At 37.2% G+C, this 18635-nt stretch overlaps 4 protein-coding genes and 1 long non-coding RNA gene across 10 annotated transcripts; 3 read left to right on the forward strand and 2 right to left on the reverse strand.

Annotated features, from left to right (window-relative positions):
- The first annotated feature begins 1336 nt into the window (after window positions 1–1336).
- Window positions 1337–4828, forward strand: LOC135605016 (transcription factor LAF1-like). Its single transcript, XM_065094687.1, has 3 exons — window positions 1337–2349; window positions 2758–2887; window positions 3393–4828. Exons 1-3 carry the CDS (start codon window positions 2187–2189, stop codon window positions 3967–3969), a joined length of 870 nt encoding a protein of 289 aa, XP_064950759.1. The 5' UTR covers window positions 1337–2186; the 3' UTR covers window positions 3970–4828.
- An 861-nt stretch (window positions 4829–5689) lies between these two features.
- Window positions 5690–11351, forward strand: LOC135604985 (spindle pole body component 110-like). 3 transcript variants are annotated; one of them, XR_010484280.1, is made up of 9 exons: window positions 5692–6175; window positions 6284–6487; window positions 6577–6699; window positions 6963–7000; window positions 7094–7223; window positions 7572–9707; window positions 10672–10808; window positions 10912–11096; window positions 11200–11351. XR_010484280.1 is itself a non-coding variant. In XM_065094654.1 (8 exons), the coding sequence occupies exons 1-8, from the start codon at window positions 6112–6114 to the stop codon at window positions 10958–10960; spliced, it is 2895 nt and encodes a 964-aa protein (XP_064950726.1). In that variant the 5' UTR covers window positions 5690–6111; the 3' UTR covers window positions 10961–11351. The 3 variants fall into 3 exon arrangements, 2 of the variants coding, with proteins under 2 accessions (XP_064950726.1, XP_064950720.1); XM_065094654.1 differs by having other exon boundaries at window positions 5690–6189; window positions 10912–11351; XM_065094648.1 differs by having other exon boundaries at window positions 10912–11351.
- A 1340-nt stretch (window positions 11352–12691) lies between these two features.
- Window positions 12692–16383, forward strand: LOC135605032 (uncharacterized). Of its 3 annotated transcripts, none has more exons than XR_010484286.1 (4): window positions 12692–12968; window positions 13408–14058; window positions 15783–16146; window positions 16217–16383. It is a non-coding gene; the product is annotated as an uncharacterized LOC135605032 (long non-coding RNA). The 3 variants fall into 3 exon arrangements; XR_010484287.1 differs by having other exon boundaries at window positions 12702–13787; window positions 13985–14058; XR_010484285.1 differs by having other exon boundaries at window positions 12709–14058.
- Window positions 13983–16082, reverse strand: LOC103975793 (CBS domain-containing protein CBSX3, mitochondrial). Its single transcript, XM_009390879.3, has 6 exons — window positions 15952–16082; window positions 15086–15349; window positions 14909–14990; window positions 14470–14543; window positions 14311–14371; window positions 13983–14218 (listed from the first exon to the last, which is right to left on the reverse strand). The coding sequence occupies exons 2-6, from the start codon at window positions 15344–15346 to the stop codon at window positions 14079–14081; spliced, it is 618 nt and encodes a 205-aa protein (XP_009389154.2). The 5' UTR covers window positions 15347–15349; window positions 15952–16082; the 3' UTR covers window positions 13983–14078.
- Window positions 16384–17173: 790 nt separating the features above from the next.
- On the reverse strand, window positions 17174–18360 carry LOC135612917 (actin-depolymerizing factor 1-like). Of its 2 annotated transcripts, XM_065109744.1 has the most exons (3): window positions 18240–18360; window positions 17780–18045; window positions 17180–17508 (listed from the first exon to the last, which is right to left on the reverse strand). In XM_065109744.1, the coding sequence occupies exons 1-3, from the start codon at window positions 18240–18242 to the stop codon at window positions 17358–17360; spliced, it is 420 nt and encodes a 139-aa protein (XP_064965816.1). In that variant the 5' UTR covers window positions 18243–18360; the 3' UTR covers window positions 17180–17357. The 2 variants fall into 2 exon arrangements, with proteins under 2 accessions (XP_064965808.1, XP_064965816.1); XM_065109736.1 differs by lacking the exon at window positions 18240–18360 and having other exon boundaries at window positions 17174–17508; window positions 17780–18075.
- Window positions 18361–18635: the final 275 nt, after the last annotated feature.

Genomic DNA, 18635 nt, shown 5'->3' on the forward strand with positions numbered 1-18635 from the left:
TTAATATAATTGAGAAGTTGTCTACATATATTTGATTAGAGGGCTCTTCCTCTAACTTAGGTGTTAATCTTTCCTAATTAACCTTCCAAGCTTGATCTAATCTATAAATCATAACTTTATGAAGTTTTAAAAGAGTGCAAATGTGAGAATGAGAGAAAGAAGAAAATGATAAAGAGACCGAAAGAGTAAAGAGTTTGAGAGAGTGAAAGGGGATGAAAAAAGGGGAGGAAAAGGTTTAAAAACTTTTTCAAATGGATGATCGTTGAAAGGGTTAGATCTGAACCATCTATCGATCACATTTCGATTGTTATCGAACAATACAAGCTCGTATTAAGCGAGACAAAACCTTTCATTTCGATGGTCTATGTACAGTCTCCTATTGGACCAGTATGCATCACCCGTGTTGGGTGATATACTATGGTACGACAAACCCTGAGACTAGGTACATAGACTATTTTGGATGCTTGTTCATTTTTCCAAGGGTTAGGTGATTAATTACTCTCAAATTCATGCATGAATACATAATAATGTGTTAGTGTATTGATTCTCAGCGGCTTTTCTCCAGAACATGCAGAAATCAGAAATTATAAAAAGAAAGTTATTCCATTTAGAGATTATGCTGTCACCTAATTCTTCTATAGGAAAACCAGAAACCAAGGAATAAATATTTGGAGATGATTAAAGGACTGTCTTGACTATTGTGCCTAATTCAAATAGATAGCTTTTATGTGTAAATTAAAAAATGAAGGGAAAACACAGATAAATGAGTGTGTTTGTTTGTAGATGTCACCTAATTCTTCTATAAGAAAACCAGAAACCAAGGAATTAATATTAGGAGATGAATAAAGGATTGTCTTGACTATTGTGCCAAATTCAAATAGATAGTTTTTATGTCATGAAAATTAAGAAATGAAGGGACAAAACAGATAAATGAGTGTGTTTGTTTGTAGATGTTCCAATGCAAGTGAATTTCGAAATCAGCATAAAAAAAGTGAAATATCATGTTCATCTAATAGACAAAAATCATTAAGATTTTACAATTTTCTAAAATGTTAAATATTGGATCTTTGCAAGAAACATTTTCAAAACTGACAGTATAGCAGATGGTGGATTAAGAGAAATAAACTACCATTGCATTGTAAGAGTACAGTTTCTTTGTGTACTTTTGCAAAACTTTAATGTTAATATTATAAAATGGTCAGCTGTTAGATTGATCAATATATAAATAGATTCTGTACCTTTTTTATCTCCTAAAACTGGAAGAGTTCTTCATCCGTACAGAAATTTACTTTTAAAACCATATCTGCATACTAAAGACCATCCAATATTAAAAACGCCTCTAAATAAACAAAAGGAGTTGTTTTCTATCTAATATTTCATGACTGAGTATCATGGAAGTAATTTGCATTTTTCATTTTTGCAAATCATGATAAATATAAAAATCATGTACAATCTAAAATTTTCATACAGTGCATAATAAATAATGTTTTGGTACAAATGTTATCTGTAGAGAATGTCAAGTCTTGCACATCTTTTTCCTGATTTAGAAGATATTATCTTAATAATTTGCATATGTTTTGCTCCCTCTTGATCCAGCTGATTTTTGGGCTATTCCCATCTTGAAGCAAAACAGTTTCTAAATAAAGTACAGCAGTGAATTATTTTCCAATTTAACGTAACTGATGACATGAAAAGGATAAGCAGCAAAATTGCTACAAAAAAAATAGATGCTATAAGTTATTGAGGACACCAATTGTTTACAAAATCAATAAATAGTTAGCACAAGTAATGGCATATAAAAGTAGGCACAATTTCAAATTAAAGTGCTTTGACCTAGTCATATTACAAAGAGATAAAAAAAAACTCTCAGATACAGATTGTAATAACAAATCTCTGTTGTGTTAGTGGCCCATATGCTTATAAATTTGTAGCACATACGGACAGCAGATTAAAGTAATGACTGTAAAAAAATCTTAGTATTAAAAACAGCACAAAGAAGTCTGTCACTATTCTTAGTCAGGATTTCCATCTTATGTAAATTGCTTAAAGAATAACACTTTTATTAAGTTCTCCAAGCTAAACTCTAGTTTCTTTAAATCTCAGAAGTCTGCTGCCTATTGCACCAAAGCCAACAAGCCATCAGCTGAGTTCTTTTGCAGTCCCCTGGACTCTTTAAAAGCCAGTCAATGGTGGCTTCTAAGAATTGCCTTGTAATGGGGTGCAAGGCTTGTGAGAAGCCAAAGGTTAGTTATAAGAAAGGGCTGTGGTCACCAGATGAGGACCAGAGGCTGAGGGACTTTATCCTTAAGCATGGCCATGGTTGCTGGAGTTCAGTTCCTGCCAGAGCTGGTAAGTCATTGCCACTTGCTGTTAAGATTACTCTGCACCTGCCTACTTCTATCCAAAGAACATGGGCATCCTCTGCTTGAAGAACACTTATATTAGTCACATTGTGTAATTAACTAGCCAATTTGCTTAAGGATGTTCTGGTGATCATTATAGGGCAGAAGAACTGGTTGTTTCTTCACCTGTCTCATTTCCATCCATGTATTGTACTTGATAAACGCACTATATTCTTACTGTGTGTTTGCATCTAGTAATAACACAGAAAGGTTCATCATAAAACACTTCTATATTTTCTTCTTTTTGTTTTAGCAAGAGGCAAAGTCAAATGTAGCAGCTAAAAAAAAAAATCAAATTTGCCAGATTAGAACAACCTGTATGCAACAAATAACCACATCATTTTTTCTGTTCTAGGCCTGCAACGAAATGGAAAGAGCTGCAGATTGAGGTGGATCAATTACCTGAGGCCAGGACTAAAGCACAGTGATTTTACTCCTGAAGAGGAGAGAATAGTTATGAAACTTCACACCCTTTTGGGCAATAAGTAAGTTTTCAGATCAAGAACTGGATGGCATCTTTCATTTCAACCTTTTCTACAGAAGTCAGAACAGATTATTATTCAAGATCATCTTTTTCCAGAAATATATTAGCAAAGTTGACTTTTCAAGATCTTGCTACCAGTGCACTAAAATATGCCAAGAAAATGAATGAGTTTTGGCACTATCCGTCAACTTCTTTAGATATGTCTAGACTTCTGGTATAAACCAAGAACATATTGGTGCGCATGTCGCTTCTGGTGGTTGGACAATGTTTGATATTTCATCTCGTTATATTAATTGTTTGTCAATTCTAATTGAGTCACATCTTGCACTATAAGATATTGTCATTCATATTCTTTTGTAACAGTGGTTTTCTATATTCGATCGATAATAAAGTGGAAATATTTATTTATATTGTTTTCAATTACATGCAACAGAACATCTTTTTTTATTCCTTTATTTTTCTTTCTTGAGTGAAGGTTTAAGGCAATTTTGACAATGGTATCTCAGGTGGTCTCAAATAGCAATGCATCTACCAGGAAGAACTGATAATGAAGTAAAGAACCATTGGAACACCCATCTCAAGAAGAAACTGGTAAAGATCGAAGGATCAAGCTCACATGCCTCCATGACCAAATCTCTAGAATCAGACAGCCAGTGTCCAAAACTGGAAAAATTAATAGATGAGAACAGTAACCAAATCTCACTTTCAGAATCCTCAGATTCATTGAAATCAGTGTCCCCAACACCATGCCAATCAATACATGTTACCAACCATGCCCCCTTCCCTAAAATCCTATTTGCAGATTGGTTACCAATGTTCAGTGGCAATGACCAGAGCTCATCAGCTCCAGAATCTGATAGAGTGAACTGCCAACAGGAATCGACTCTGAACTCTGAGGTTCTTAGTCCCAAACTTATGCAGTTTGACACGATATTTACTGAAGTTTTCCTTCATGGATTTGAAGATGCAAGCATCTGTGGAGGATTTAAGCTACAGTTTGAGCCCGTAGAACAATTTTTTGGTTTCCATGATCAAGCTTACACCGGTTTGGAGCTGAACCATGACATGTTTGTTAATCTGTAGGTGAAGGTCATATATGTTTCAAAATTCACGAAATTTTGTATATAAGACATTGCTATGTAGTTGATCCTATTATGAGGAAGCACTTTTACTTGTTTATTTCATTTTTTCTTCACATGAACCTGATGACATGCCCTTGTTTGTTCCCTTCTCAAATAAAAAATTGTCAGCATCAGTAGCTAAACTGGTTTGTTGATTGTTCTTTCTTTCTTTCTTGCGAAGTAGTTGAATTAATTCAAGAATAGGATAACGGATGAGCATATGCCTTTTGCATCATTTTCCTATCCTCCTTAGCAAGCTACAATCTTTTTCTCAAGCCATACTTACTAGGATAGCTTTAATTCGTTTACTTTATCCATGGACCATGATCAACTCAACTCCACCTATTCTAGGGTTCCATGTTTCATCATTATGGTCTACTCATTCTGTCTTTCTTAGAATAGACTACTAGTAGGAGAACTATCTTCCTAAATTCTAACTACAAAGAAACATAAGGAATAAATAGATGGAAGTGCTATACATGGATGCAAAATATTCCAGTATGCTAATGGCCTAAGAGAAAGAGCCAATTATCTGATGTTGACTCACCAAAGTAGCAAGTTCTTTTGTTCAGAATACCAGAACATTGAAACCCATCTTGTATTCACTGGAAAATGCAGATCTCATGTAGTATTTGATCAATCACTGTCAATTGCATATGCAGGTTATTTTTTAACACCAACTATCTACAGTTTTGTATCCGAGTCAAATGAAATCTCCTGAGCTTGTTGCTTCATGGGAGATCATAAGGCATGACCTAAAGACTCTTCTGGATGAATCCTATAGGGAATCTTAATCAAGCTTTTTTTGCTCTGAACGAAGAAAAGACATGCAATGCAAGTGATCTTGGATTATCAGTGTAAAATCGGTCTTTTAGAGGTTGTTTAAAGGATTTTTTCTCTTCAGATCAATAACCAAATGACTGATATCAGTTTCTCCAGGACTCGATTATTTGTAGGTCCTCTATTTGTTACAGTTTCATGGCAATGCAGTTGTTTTTCTTCTGTCGACTCATGCTTCTCTACTTCTCTTCGTGCTTTTCCATCTTCTCATTTTCTTTTTGTACCCATTCCACTTTGAAATGAAAGGGATGTTGCTAAAGTAGCAGATAAAAAGGAAAGAGCATTAAACTGGATTTTTTTTTTTTCTTTCAGCTAAAAGCACTGACAGTAAAAGGAAAAGAATAATAAGACACATAAGAGAACTCACATTTGGATTAGTTCAAACCAGCTGTAGGGAAGAAGACTTGCAATTCTCAATCTCTGTCAACATTTCTCCACTTGTTCTACATTGGTCTGTAAAAGATGCTCCCGAAGGATAATAGACTTGAGGTCCAGACAAGTGTAATGTGGGAAGGGGACCATGTTCCATGATTGCAACATGCACATCCCTGTTCTTGGGTACCATGACCAGTACGACCAAGTCCACACTCTGCTTCCTTGGCAAGTAAGTGGTGGCAAGAATGATGAAATCACATTGTCATTGTGAGCACTTCTGCAGAGAAAGGATAAAAACTATATTAATGTAAAATTTGAAAAGAATGAAAGTATACAAACTTATTTTTTAATAACTCAATACTTCCCTTGAGAAATTTCTTAAAGCTCATCTTCCTTGTATCTCACTTATATTCTATAATAATACTATGATAGTATTAAGTCATATATATATATATATATATTCCCCAGCCAACACAAGGATTCAACTCTCAAGCTAACGTAATAATTCCTTATTTCCTAGTTTATAGCACATTTTTCAGCATCATAGCAATCTCACTTTTTTTATTGCACAGAAGCTTCTCATATTCAAAACCATCCCAGTATCACTGTGCAAACTTTACACCATCAAGTAGAAAAGAAGACACAGAGAAAGATGACAAATGAATCTATTCCTAGATCTGCTCACTTGTCTTCCTGCTCTTCATCCCACCCATCATATTCTCCTTCTCACTCTCCTTTCTCCCTCTGCATTTTCCTCCAGATTCATTCACAGTAACATACAGAGGATGACAGAGAAGCCATGACCGCGGTCTGTGCAGTGACCACCCCACATTGTTCGCGAACACCATGAAGAATTGAAGGACAGATCCAAGATGTTCAAGGCAGCGCGATGGAGGGCGACCGAGAAGAACAAGAACAAAGCCGTCTTCAAGCTGCAATTCCAAGCGACTCAGGTTGGCTGGATGAAGTAATAATATCTGGCTGCTGATCTTCTGTTACAGAGACGTATTGGTTGATCTTCTGGAGATGGGTTCTGCTTTTGACATTGTCGATTTCATCAGATACCGCAGTCAGGACCGGGAACGATGATGGTCAGCCTGGGTCCGGTGGACGCTGGCAGACCGACGGCGAGATCGGAGAAGGTGGCGGTCGTCGGCGGCACCTGCAACTGGGTGAATCCGGTTTACGAGACGGTGAAGCTTGTCCGAAATCCAACCACTGGAAAGATGGATGACAAAGTCTACAGATTTCTCCTTTCAGCTACCGTATGAAAGATTCTTCAATCGTTTCCTGATGCTCTTTCATTATGTACAATGCACAAACAATTACAGCTGATTCGTTGCAAGGTTTGCAGGGATCAAGCAAAGCTGGGGTTTTGGGAGATGTCACTGTTAACCTGGCAGACTATGCTGCGGTGTTCAATGCTGCCTCGGTTTCTCTCCCTCTCAAGGCATCAAACACAGGAACAATCTTGCATGTGAGGAGTCCCACTTTCTAAGTTGCTTGATAGGCATTGATCTCATGTGTCATCTGATACTGAGGATCAATAGAATTCACAAGTTCCTAGATGAAATATGTTCTTGTACTGTCATGCTTTCTGGATTTTCCTTTCTTCTATCGTATTCATTAATCCTCTAACAAAGCTGAAATGGTTCAGATCATTCATGTGTCCCAAGAATCACAAGTTTTTGGATGTTTACTCTACAATCCTAACTATTCGGTTTTTGCTTGAAATGACAGATTACCATTCAGAGAATCCAGGGTGATGGTAAGGCAAGGTAACTTAAGGGGACTAGTACTTATATTGGAATAAATTGCATGACTGAAGGTAGATTTGCTAATCATTCAGTTCTCTCCAACTGTTCCCTCAGAGAAGGTAATGAAGATGGAGAAGCGATGATTAAGCGACAAACAAGAGCATCACAGAGCGAGTTAAAGCTGTGTGATTTTAAGGAAGGTGTCAAAGCTCCCAATGACATGGACTGCTTCAGCTTTATGAGTGTAAGGAAAAAAAATTAAAATAATTCTTATAATTCTTTTCCTCAAATCCTACCAGCAATCCACCAGCTGACATATTTGATGCTTATTTTCACATGTTTAATAGAGTGGCTAATGCATTTTTCATCTATCTGAAGATGCTATGGAACTTATGCTGTCTAAGGAGGAAAAAATAATTAGTGTATCTATTTGTGAAAATCCTTGTCAAAAAAGATGAAAAAGCTTCAAGTAGGACACTAAACACAATCGATCAAGAGTTAAGCCTAAGAGAATGCCCTATGTGGAAAATCTTGTATCGTACTTCTAGATTACCTATGATTAATGAACTTTTCCTCTAATATCGTTCTTCAGGATGGTTCATATGTTAACACTCAGTCACAAGTCAAGTTCCCATCAAGCAGAGACATTCCTATCCGTGTTGATTCCCATGGAAGCCTCCAAAAATCTCACAGCTTTGATACTATATCAGCATCAGATTCAGATACCAGTTCAGGAATATATGCAACAAGAGATAATTGGATCAAGCATAACAATACTCAAAGGGATCCTACTAGCTTCTTCTCACCTCTTATCAGTAGTGACACTCCTAAAAGGCTGATTACCAGTTCAGGTGACTGGTCTCGCACTTCAGCTCCTGATGGAAATGCAGATGCATCAACAAGAAGTTCAGGTGATGTTGTATTAAATGAAACATCATGTGATTCAGAGGACAGCCTTAAGAAATTAAGATATGATATTGTTATGTTGACAAGGAAGGTAGAACTGTCTGATCTGGAACTGCAGATTCTTCGAAAGCAAATTACTAAGGAGTGCAAGCGAGGAGAAGATCTTTCAAGGGAATTAAGTAGCCTAAAAGAGGAGAGAGACGCACTTAAAAGAGAATGTGAATCACTGAAGCTCTCAGAAAAGCCAATAAAATTTGAGGGAAATATTCCTACTGGCTCACAGCATGATGGAGATGATCTTCATTCATTACTTGAGAAAACAAAACAAGAATTAGATCATGAGAAAAATCTGAATGTACATCTTCGTTTGCAACTAAAAATGATGCAAGGATCTGAGTTGATACTTGCTGTAAAAGATCTTGATACACTGTTGGAGCAGAGAAATAGGGAGCCACTTTGTATGAAATGTAGCAAAATGTATCTCAAAACAGAAACTGGTGATGAACTAGAGGCCATGAAATTGGAAAATGGACTTCCACAACTAAAGAAATATGAATGTGAGCAGAAGTTGGATAAAAAAGTTGCCCAAAATGACAATGAAGAACAATATGCATTGGATGAACTAGTCAATATACATGATGATATGAAGGTTGCGTACTCACTCGAGAACAAAATCGTTGATCTTAATAATGAAGTAGAATTTTACATGAAGGACCATGAAGATCTAGAAATGCAAATGGAACAGCTTGCTTTGGACTATGAAATTTTGAAACAGGAAAACCATGACATCACGACAAAACTGGAGCAAATTCAACTGCGAGAACAACTCAGGATGCAATATGAGTGTTCAACACATGTAGCCATTATCAGTGACCTTGAATCTCATGTTGAATGCCTGGAGAAAGAACTTCACAAACAGGCTGAATCATTTGGAGCAGATATAGCAACCATCACAGATGCTAAGGTTGAGCAAGAGAAAAGGGCCATACTGGCAGAAGAGGCATTAAGAGAAGCAAAATGGAGCAATTCTAAAATTGTTAAGCGGCTTCAGGAGGAATTTAGAAGTCTTTCTGCACATATGTCATCCACATTTCAAGCAAATGAGAAGATAGTCAAACATGTACTAAAAGAAACTGCAGAGCTGCGATCAGAAAAAAGCAGCCTGGAAGATCTATTGGAGAAAACTAAAAAGGATTTGGTATCAGTGCAAGAACAATTCCGCATGAAATTTAAGCAATTAGTAGACTTATTATATTTCAAATCAAAGGAGGCAGATAGGCTACTTCTGGAACTCAAAGATACTCAAAGGGAGCTTGAGAATTATAAGATGTCTGGGGTAGCAAACCAAAAGAACTTCGTAGAAGAAATGCAACTCAAATCTGAGATGGAAAAGGTCATATTGGAGAAATCTCTTCTCTCTGAGCAGAACAAAGAGAAAGAAGAATTGTTAGTTGAGATGGACCTATCAAGGACAGCAACTGAAGTCGGTGAGATATCACTGCAAGACAAAAACCTAGAAATAGATATTCTTAAGAAAGAAATAGCAGTATTAAGGAAAGAAGGAAACATATCATTGGAAGAGATGAATGAGTTGAGAAATATAAAAGATGAAAAAGATACAACTATTTCGGTGCTGAAATCTGAGGTAGCAAACCCTGGAGTGCAGTACAGTAACTTGAAGCATACCTTAAACAAAAACGAGTTAGAAAAAAAGGACCTGAGGAGATCATTTTCCAACTTGAAGGGTGGTCTTCTAGAGGAGCAACTGACTACCAGCTCAGACGAAAAAAATGGTGACAACCACACAGCTTCAATTTCAAATGTAAGGAAGCCAACACAATATTAGATTTAGTTTGGAAAGTCATGATTCCAAAAGAGTTCAAAACTAACATATCATCCCACACAGAACAAAGGCCAACCTCAGTAGCAGATAGGCAAACAGATGCAGGCATAACAAAATGCAGAAAGAGTCCGCATTTACAGCAGCAAACACATAGTTCCATGCAAGTGCATATCTATGGCCATTAAAACAACAAAAATGCACAAGCTCAACAATAAATTTGCATCAACATAGTTGCTTTTTACAATTTCTTTTAGATATCATGGATTGATTTGTATTCAAAGCTTCCTGATGTGTTTGCATCAATGACAAATTAGTTGATCCATCAATAAATGACTTCGAAGAGGATACAAGCAATGCAATTGAAAAAAAATCCAATAACCATACTGGAATTTGATAAATTATAAACTCTTGAAACCTGAGGTTTCTTATACTTAATTTGTATTACTTTATATATTAACTATAACAGCCTCTGTAAACTGATCTAATTTTATTTACCAAGATATTAAAATAACATAAGAAAGTTTATATTTTTAGAATCTATTAATTTATACAAATTAGTTTAATTGCTACTAATTAATTTATACAAATTTGTACTTTTTTAATCCAGCAAACTGTAGCTTAGAAAAATATGACTACATAGGAGTTAGTTTATATCAAAAAATTCTGTACAAGACCAAATTATTGAAAAATGTCCAAAATGATTGTGGTTGTTTTTTAATCCTTTTGAGTGCATTAGAATTGCTTGTATGTTGGTTCACTTAATTTAGATTAAAGAATCACCTAATTTCATGTTAATAAACAATAAACAGTATGTACATGATTATTGCTCGCTTAGATTTTTCAGCTAGAATTGAACTATTAGAAATAATAATGATTAAGATCAAGGAGAAATTTGTGATATCAAAGAATTTATAACTACTTGATCAGCAACATTTTGTCGCAGGATGATGAGCACTTTCATCAGAGTTTGAGATATGGCAGCAAAGATGATGTTAAATGCAGTAGAGATTACCTGCAACAGTCAGAAGACGAAACCCACACACATGATATAGATAGCAAGGATAACAAATTACGTGTGAGGTGACACTTCATATCTGCTTTCAGCCATTGGTCCTCTTAGTCTAATTTGAACTTCTAATGTAAATCCTCATTCCCCCATTGTATGATGTTAATGCCTCTCCAGGTATACAGGAAATGATTTGGATGAAGTACATAAAGTTTTCATCTCCTAAACCTATGGTGAAAAGAAGATAGCAGAATTAAGTGAAATGACAGTACTGGAAAAATAAAATGATCGGCGAAATCAAAGTTGAAAGAAGTGCAAGAACGATATTCCGAGACAAGCCCAAAGTTCGGAGAAAGTTGAAGGTGAAAGACAACAACTCAAGGCCACAATCTAGACTATTAAAGATGCTGTGAAGGATTAGTTTCTTTTTTTTCTCTGTATAATTGAAACGAATGCTCTGTACAGGCAAGTGCTTGGATGCAATACTTGGCATATCCAGGGCTCGTAAGGTATGTATAACTTCTAAGCATACAGTGCACATGGATAGCATATAATCTGTAAATTGGGTGAAGTGTTTCTTTGTTGAAATGTCATGGTTCTAGTAATTTGGCCTTTTAGTTGTACTCCTGAAAAACATAGAGTAGTTTTCTCATTTTTGTTTCAAACATGCATCATCCTGTTGTTGTGTAATACCGGTGAGGTAGAAGTTTAATTGTCATTTGGTGATATACAGAATACAGCCCTTTTCATGAGCCAAAATATTTCTCTATTTTCAGCTTTTAGTCTTTACAGGATGAAAGTTTGATGTGATGCTAAAATCCTTGATTGATGTATATAGTCACATGAATGCCACATCTCTTGAAATGAAGTCAACCTGCCCTTTCATTTGTGGATTAGGACCAGGTCTCATAGTTCCCATGTTAATGGAGTCTGCCTCATCAAGTTTCCTCTAAAGCATAACCATGTAAAGCTGGTAAACAGATTAACACCAAAGATGAGCTATCCTGCCCTATTGTCAAGTTAATGATAAATAAAATCCCTTATTATATATGAACTTAACTGTGCCTTCCTTTTTGACACGTGTGTGACTGGATATTTCATCTAGAAACTGCTTCACAGAGGGATTTTGTTATTTAGATGGTTTAATCTTCATTATTTGCTCATATTGAACAATTAAGACATGTTCTGTGGAAGGATCTATTGGAGCTTTTGTCCACCATACTTCTCGTAAACACAACTAAACAAAAAGATAAACATAAATTGGTGAACTTTACCCTAAATTGATGAACCAAGAATATGTTCTCCAGTCCTGCATAGAATGATTCAAGAGTTGACTGGGGCACAAATGAGGATGATAGTGTAATATTCATATCCAGTGATGCAGCTACTTTAACAGCACTTGGGAAAGAGGAAGATTAAGATACGAACCAGCCCTGAAGTGCTTGGCCTAACTTGCTCCTCGTCACTTGGTTGGCACTACTTGCTTAGAAAGCATATCATGATTCATCAGATAAAATCTTCTCCCCCTTCATTGTAGTGGCAGCAACAACAACAAAGATGATATGTTGAACAAGGTGTGAGATAATGATTGATGTTGATGGTCGACAGATGATAAGGAGGTGGCTCTCATCAGGTTAATCAATCGGACGCTACTTCCATAAGTATTCCAACAGCCACATCAAAAGACGAAGAGGAGATCCAACCATTAGGTCAAATTTCAGATTTATTGTGAGTGGAAAAAGAGAGTTCTTGAAGGCTATTAAATAATACCTTAATCAAGGAAAAATAACTTCTTAAAATCTTTGGAGATATCACTTTCTTTTTTATATTTCTTTTTAAAAAACAAAAAAATATTTCTTTTTTAAAAATAAAGATATATAATATCGTTATATTGTTTAAATAAGGGGCGATACCGAGATGTATAGGAGATATGTCGCTCTATATCGGCTGACACGGGAGAGGACTTTGTATCTATAAAGCAGGGTGCGACGGGGGATTCTTCTCGGTACCGACACCCGCGCAGAGAGCGCGGGAGTGACGAGGTGGACGGCAGGCAGGGTGATGGAAACGGAAGGGGAGCGGGAGAGGGCGGCGGCGGGGAGTCAGAGAGGGAGCCCGCAGCTCGTAGTGAACGACGATCTCCTTTAGATGGCGAAGAAGGACACCTGGCGTTCAGCTCTCGCAAAGCCCGGCAATGGCGTCATCTCCTTCCACGACGACAAATTCAACTGGAAGTTAAGACGAGTCCGATCTTTATCACACTCTTTTTCTACTATGTTTGATTTAATCTCTTCCAAGGTTCGATTTTTCTCAGCTTTTCCCAACATAAATTTGTATCGGTCGAGTAAACCCCAAATTAGAGAACATAGTTTTCTTGTACATCTCTTTTATCTGGTTCCCTTCTGTGAGTAAGATCATCATCTTTCTTTTGCCACTTTCTTCAAAACAATCGGCATCCCAACTTTCGGTGGAAGAAAGAGCCCAAAACGTGAATTTTCTGGATTTTTTTGGTAAAGGATTGGCGAAGAAGATGCAAAGTTTCAAACTTTTTCCCCTTAAATGCGAAAATGTGTTCATCAATTAATAGATTCCTCTAGCTAAAATAGAAATCTTTTTCTTGTGGGTTATAGCGGGAGCGGCTGATGATTAGCTTGTTTATTTTTTACTTCACAGACACTCCCTCGAGACAGAGAACTAAAGTGGAGATCCATGTCATTTTTGTCCAAAAGAATTCATCACCTATTCAACTGTAAGGAGTCTTAGAAAGTATGAAAATTGAAGAGGTAGCACCGTTCCATGATACCTTTTGTTGCAAACACATTGAACAACAAGTTTTGCATGTTAGACTTGCCTTCTCTCGAGAACTGCAGTAACTATATGTATATATTACATCGTTTCAAATTAGCTCATGAGTCCAAATTATTGTCCATCTTTAGCTTTAACATGATCAAATATGCCCCTTTCCTAGAAGATGTCAACTTCTATGATCTTTCGCAAGCTTGGACCATTGCAATGGTGCAAAAGCCTATTTAGTTTCTGAATTAATTCTACAGGTAACTGTTAAATCTTTTACTCTATCATTTGATTCAATCAAGTTGATTTTATGTTGCAAGTTCTTGGTAATCTTAAATAGTGTAACTTGAGTTTTGTATAGGGAAACATAGTATGGTGATACCTCTATCTGCATTGCTTGTTTGCCATCTATATTAACTCTAAGAAGTTGAACAATTATTTATCAACCTTTAAACAGATCGCCAAGTGAAGAAGATGATTCCAAACACCATGGTGTTGCAGCACAGAGATTTTGCTACAGTAAATGTTCAAGTATGGATGACCATATTGTATTAATAATTGCCTTTGATATACTCATTCAGATGCTTCACTTCTGCTTGTTGCTGTTCTACTATTGTTCGAACGACATCTACGATTGAGATCATGCCAACTACCTTCTTGTCAATTACTGGCATGTGACGAATATGATGGTCTGCCAAAATAGAAGATCACATGTATCATGTATTTGTTAAATTCTTACCAAGTTTTGGGAGGAATCCATACAAGGAAGAATCAAATATTTACCTATCATTAGCTGCATAGCTTTTAGAATGTTTGTATCTGAAGTCACAGAAATGAGTTTGTTCTGTAACACAGCAAAAGATAATGTTAGAATACCAAGAAATAGGAGCAACCGTCCGAGTTCTAAGGAAATGCAAGCTTACGTGCAGTGCAAGATTATACCTCATCAGTCATTATTTCCCCGACTCTTGTTGATGTGGAAGATTTTCCTTGCACAATAATTTTCCGTAGATAATCTGTAAAAAAAGTGAATTCAGAACAACAAAATGGAGAATCACTTTGATTTGAACCAAAGTTTAAGGTTCCTGTTGTTACTTCTTCTCTGTCCTTGTCAGGGGATTGATTTATTTTGTAATGATTCTGAGTTATGTGATGGTACACATTTTGCAGACTTGGATAGTATATTTACAATATAACTCGAATGTCTCTATGTCCTAGGACTTATCTTGTCATATTGGGATTTGCATCATGTTTTGCTATATCACAATAATTTTGTAGCCCTTGAAATGTTTCTCATGATAACTGATCATCAACTAAAGGCAAGGGTTTTGATTTCAATATTTTGGATTACTTGGTGGTCAAACAAGTGAATTCTGATTACCTCTCTCAGTGACAATACCAGCAAGCAGTTTTTCATCCTCTGGCTTTATCACAACCAAGGCTCCAATATTGTGTTGTGTCATCTGCAAATTAAATTTTCGGCTGGAAGTGTTATTGCGATGCATCAAATTAGAGTGTTGTATGTTATGACATCTAACAAAATTGAATGAGTTAATACGTTCTGTACTGCATCATAGACTGTATCACTCGTGCGACACCAATATACTGCTTCTTTTTCTTCTTCTCCCTTTGCTTTCAGAAGCTCATATACTGTTATGTTCTCCAATCCTTTATGTGGTATTCTAGGAGTTGAAATAGCAGTCTCAAAACGTGTGACTATGTTAGGCCAGTAAAAGCCATCCGTGAATCTGAGGTGCTGTAGAACTGCATGTTTGAGCCGGTTTCCATGGGCCTGTATTGCTTTAACTACTCCTTGCATTACCTGTTGGTGCATCAAATGTAAACTCAGTGGTTAGATTTGAATGATTTCTTGGTTATGGATTACTTATGGATGATTTATCTGTAGCCTTGTCTAACAAACAGGAGTAAAGACAAAGTCTACCGATCTGGAAATTCAGCTAACTGTGCCTATTTTCTTGTGTTTAGATATTTGAGACTATGTCGATCAATTATTCATATGGATCGCCAAACGTAACTAGGATGTTGGTTATTCAAAATTTCATCAATGCTTTGAAAAACTAGAGCAAGGAGAAAGTCGGACATAAGTTAGCAAATCTGGAATGTTCTGCTAATCCCTCCATGCAACATGATGAGTAACCAAGAAGGAATTCACGGCGACTTTGGCTTGATGATAGTGAATTGAAATATGATGTTTTTTATGCCTGTGTTTGTGACATGAAATTTTATGTTTGCAGGCATGAGCCTTTTGGTCATCTAAGCCTCTCAAGTGAAAAAAATGCAGTATGCTGCACTGAACAGATGAGTTGAATTAGAGACTTGTGTTCATGCTGAGCATCAAATAGACACTTTCGATGAGGTTTGTGCAGATGGCCATCAGACTAATGTACTAAACCTTGTTATTACCTTGATCCAGGAGGGATAGCTGCAGCTGGTGAGGGTACCAAAATGGTGTATGTGCCTGCTCCCCTGGCAGTGGTTGTGAAGGCCATGAAGCTTCTCTCATGGATGTTTAAATGCCTGGAGCAGAGTCATATGTGTTGCAAGAAGGCATGCCTTACACCCTCTTTGCAGGAACTGGTTCTTAGCCTTTCCCTTGAGGTAAAATTTGGAATCTCCATCCCTGCTAAACTTCCTTTCTCTTTGAACAATTTCAATGTCATGGCTGCAGGTTTCTTCACACCGACGTGTGGACGAAGTAAAGCAGGCAAAGTTGGGGTTTGAGCTATGGAAAGGATCTTCATTTTCTCGGAAGCTTCTACTTTGAGCTATGTGGTCGTTATATAAAATGGAAAAGTGTCCTCTCGATATCAATCAATATTAGATGTTTTTTATTCATATTTTCTTGGATAATTTTGTGCTTGGCCTTTGTTACTTGTATAACCACAGGAGTAATGAAACCCAATTACTATAAGAAGTCCCCAAAGTTTGTTGTCTGCTATCTAAATCTCATAAGGAGATTTCATTAATAAATTCTCGAGACCAAAAATGATAACCATCCATAATCTGTTAAGAGCATCCAAAGATAATATGTGTTCTTACGCATATATAAATCTTCTATCATCTTTTTATTCTATTGTTTTAAGTCTTATAATTAGTAATTAAGCTTTACAAGAAATATATATATTATTTGTTTCAATCTTATGTTTGTTTGGTGGTGAAAATTTTCTCATTCGTCAAAATTTTTATTAAAAAATGATATCGAGTCGATGGCTTATCGAACGCAAACTCCATATAAATAATCAAAATAATTTTAAAGTTTAAAGGAATCCAAGATTAACAAATACTCTTCAGATAAGTAGTCGAGATTTAGCTCGATTATAGGTTATGAGATGATATAGACACTTTTTCAGATGACTCTGCAACGTAAGCCATGGCATCAATTCCTTTCCCCAAGAAAAAGTTGTGTCATCATCAATTCAAGAATACCAAGAGGGAGAGGAAGCCAGCAATCAGAACAACCACATCTCCTCCATCCACGGCACTCTTGAAACTTGGTTCAAGTGCTGTCATCAAGATTAAACCCCATCTCTGATCATACGAATCAGCTTCTGTAGTGTATGTACTTTGATTGATGCTTAGCACAGGTTGGGCATTGAAGACGGTAATTAATTTTGGTGTGGTCTCTGAATTGTTTAGTTAAATTACAAATATAAATGGCTTCAGAGACGAGAGAAAGCTGCATTCATGATATGGAAACTCGATGAAGAAAGTGAGGGAAGGCAACACAGTACCACATTCTTTAACATGGTTAATAGCACCCGATCTCATCACATCACAAATGATTGACCAACAATTCGATTGTGGCAGATTTATAGAGCTCTTCCTTTTATGATGTCGATGCTCATCTCACTGGGATCGGTTGCCTGTAGCTCCACTTGAATGCCATCAAGCTCCCTCTTGAATCTGTCCTTGGAACTGGCATACAGCATCTTGTTCCTCACCCTCGAGGTATCAGGAGACCTGCTTACAGCAAAAAAATGGCATAAACACGCTTGTAATTAATTGCTTATGAGTTGACTCCGTATATCATGCAAATTGCATGGTTTTTTGTGATTCTACTCGCGTTTATTCTGTTGCTGGTTCGCGGAAAAGGATCACCAGTTGTCCTGAATTCTAATGACTATGCTTTTGCCGGAAATCTATGGCAGTTATGTGCTCGATGTGCCAAACACACACCCACACACACACCCCGCACAACATCCGGCCATGTCTTGTGGATCATTCTGCCTACCAGGAAATGAAGAAGATCTTGCTCTTTTGGCAGTTCTCGTCGGTGATGAAGTCGAAGTCGAAGACGGCGTAGCGGCAATCGTCGTCCGGCAGGGATGCCGTCAAGTCGTCGTAGCTCTCCCCAGGCTGGCCGAGCCTCTCCACCTTCACCTGCTGTATCTTCTCCTCGATCTTGAAGACGATGAACCGGAAGTTCCTCTTGGCCTTGAGTTCCAAGAACTTGAGCTTGCACTCATCGCTCACCGCCATTCCCGACGCCGAATTCGCCTTGGCAATGCACATTGAGATCGTGATCAGTCATCGGTACAAGAAACAACGGTTGGTAATTCTCGATACACGTTCTACTCGACTTCATCAGTACAAGCAAAGCATTCATTAATGTTAATGCTCTCACGAGAGGTTATACGAATGCATTCGGAGTATGAAGAAGGAGAGAGGCAGATGAAGGAAGATAGGCTCACCATGGTGTCCTGCCGATGAGGGATGAGCCAGCCCCAGGGGATAGTGAGGAAGAGGAAGGAGAAAAGGAGTGAGTACAGGAGAAAGAGGGAGAGAGAAGAATAAATGATCCTTGGAATGAGGAGAAATAGATGGCTGTGGAGGGAGGAGGGAAAGGTGGGAGAGGAGAGAGTTCGAAGACCATCCGCAAAGCACTTGCATGCTGCCACGTCCACGGCGGTGGCCGATGAGTAATTTGGCCTTTGACCAAACCTTTCGCACACACTATACATATATAATGTACACATTCGTATATAATCTAAGAATTGATGTGCACAATCTTACCACGTAACAAGTTCAGATTTTTCCGACATGATATTGTTGATACGGCATTCCATGAGCTGTGATGCATGTCACGA

This window comes from Musa acuminata, chromosome BXJ1-2, assembly GCF_036884655.1.
Source record: "Musa acuminata AAA Group cultivar baxijiao chromosome BXJ1-2, Cavendish_Baxijiao_AAA, whole genome shotgun sequence".
Classification (NCBI taxonomy): Eukaryota; Viridiplantae; Streptophyta; class Magnoliopsida; order Zingiberales; family Musaceae; genus Musa; species Musa acuminata.

Excerpts from the sequence above, each read along its gene's own strand:
- LOC135605016 (XM_065094687.1), top strand. The coding sequence starts at position 2,187 with ATGGTGGCTTCTAAGAATTGCCTTGTAATGGGGTGCAAGGCTTGTGAG. Across the intron at positions 2,350-2,757 it reads TTCAGTTCCTGCCAGAGCTG|GCCTGCAACGAAATGGAAAG; the intron begins GTAAGTCATTGC and ends TTTCTGTTCTAG. Across the intron at positions 2,888-3,392 it reads CACACCCTTTTGGGCAATAA|GTGGTCTCAAATAGCAATGC; the intron begins GTAAGTTTTCAG and ends ATGGTATCTCAG.
- LOC103975793 (XM_009390879.3), bottom strand. The coding sequence starts at position 15,346 with ATGCAAGGAGTAGTTAAAGCAATACAGGCCCATGGAAACCGGCTCAAA. Across the intron at positions 14,991-15,085 it reads TCTATGATGCAGTACAGAAC|ATGACACAACACAATATTGG; the intron begins GTATTAACTCAT and ends TTTAATTTGCAG. Across the intron at positions 14,219-14,310 it reads AGCTATGCAGCTAATGATAG|ACCATCATATTCGTCACATG; the intron begins GTAAATATTTGA and ends CTATTTTGGCAG.
- LOC135604985 (XM_065094648.1), top strand. The coding sequence starts at position 6,095 with ATGTTCAAGGCAGCGCGATGGAGGGCGACCGAGAAGAACAAGAACAAA. Across the intron at positions 6,176-6,283 it reads TGCAATTCCAAGCGACTCAG|ATACCGCAGTCAGGACCGGG; the intron begins GTTGGCTGGATG and ends CGATTTCATCAG. Across the intron at positions 10,809-10,911 it reads GATAACAAATTACGTGTGAG|GTATACAGGAAATGATTTGG; the intron begins GTGACACTTCAT and ends ATGCCTCTCCAG.
- LOC135612917 (XM_065109736.1), bottom strand. The coding sequence starts at position 18,060 with ATGTGCATTGCCAAGGCGAATTCGGCGTCGGGAATGGCGGTGAGCGAT. Across the intron at positions 17,509-17,779 it reads AAGATCTTCTTCATTTCCTG|GTCTCCTGATACCTCGAGGG; the intron begins GTAGGCAGAATG and ends TGCTGTAAGCAG.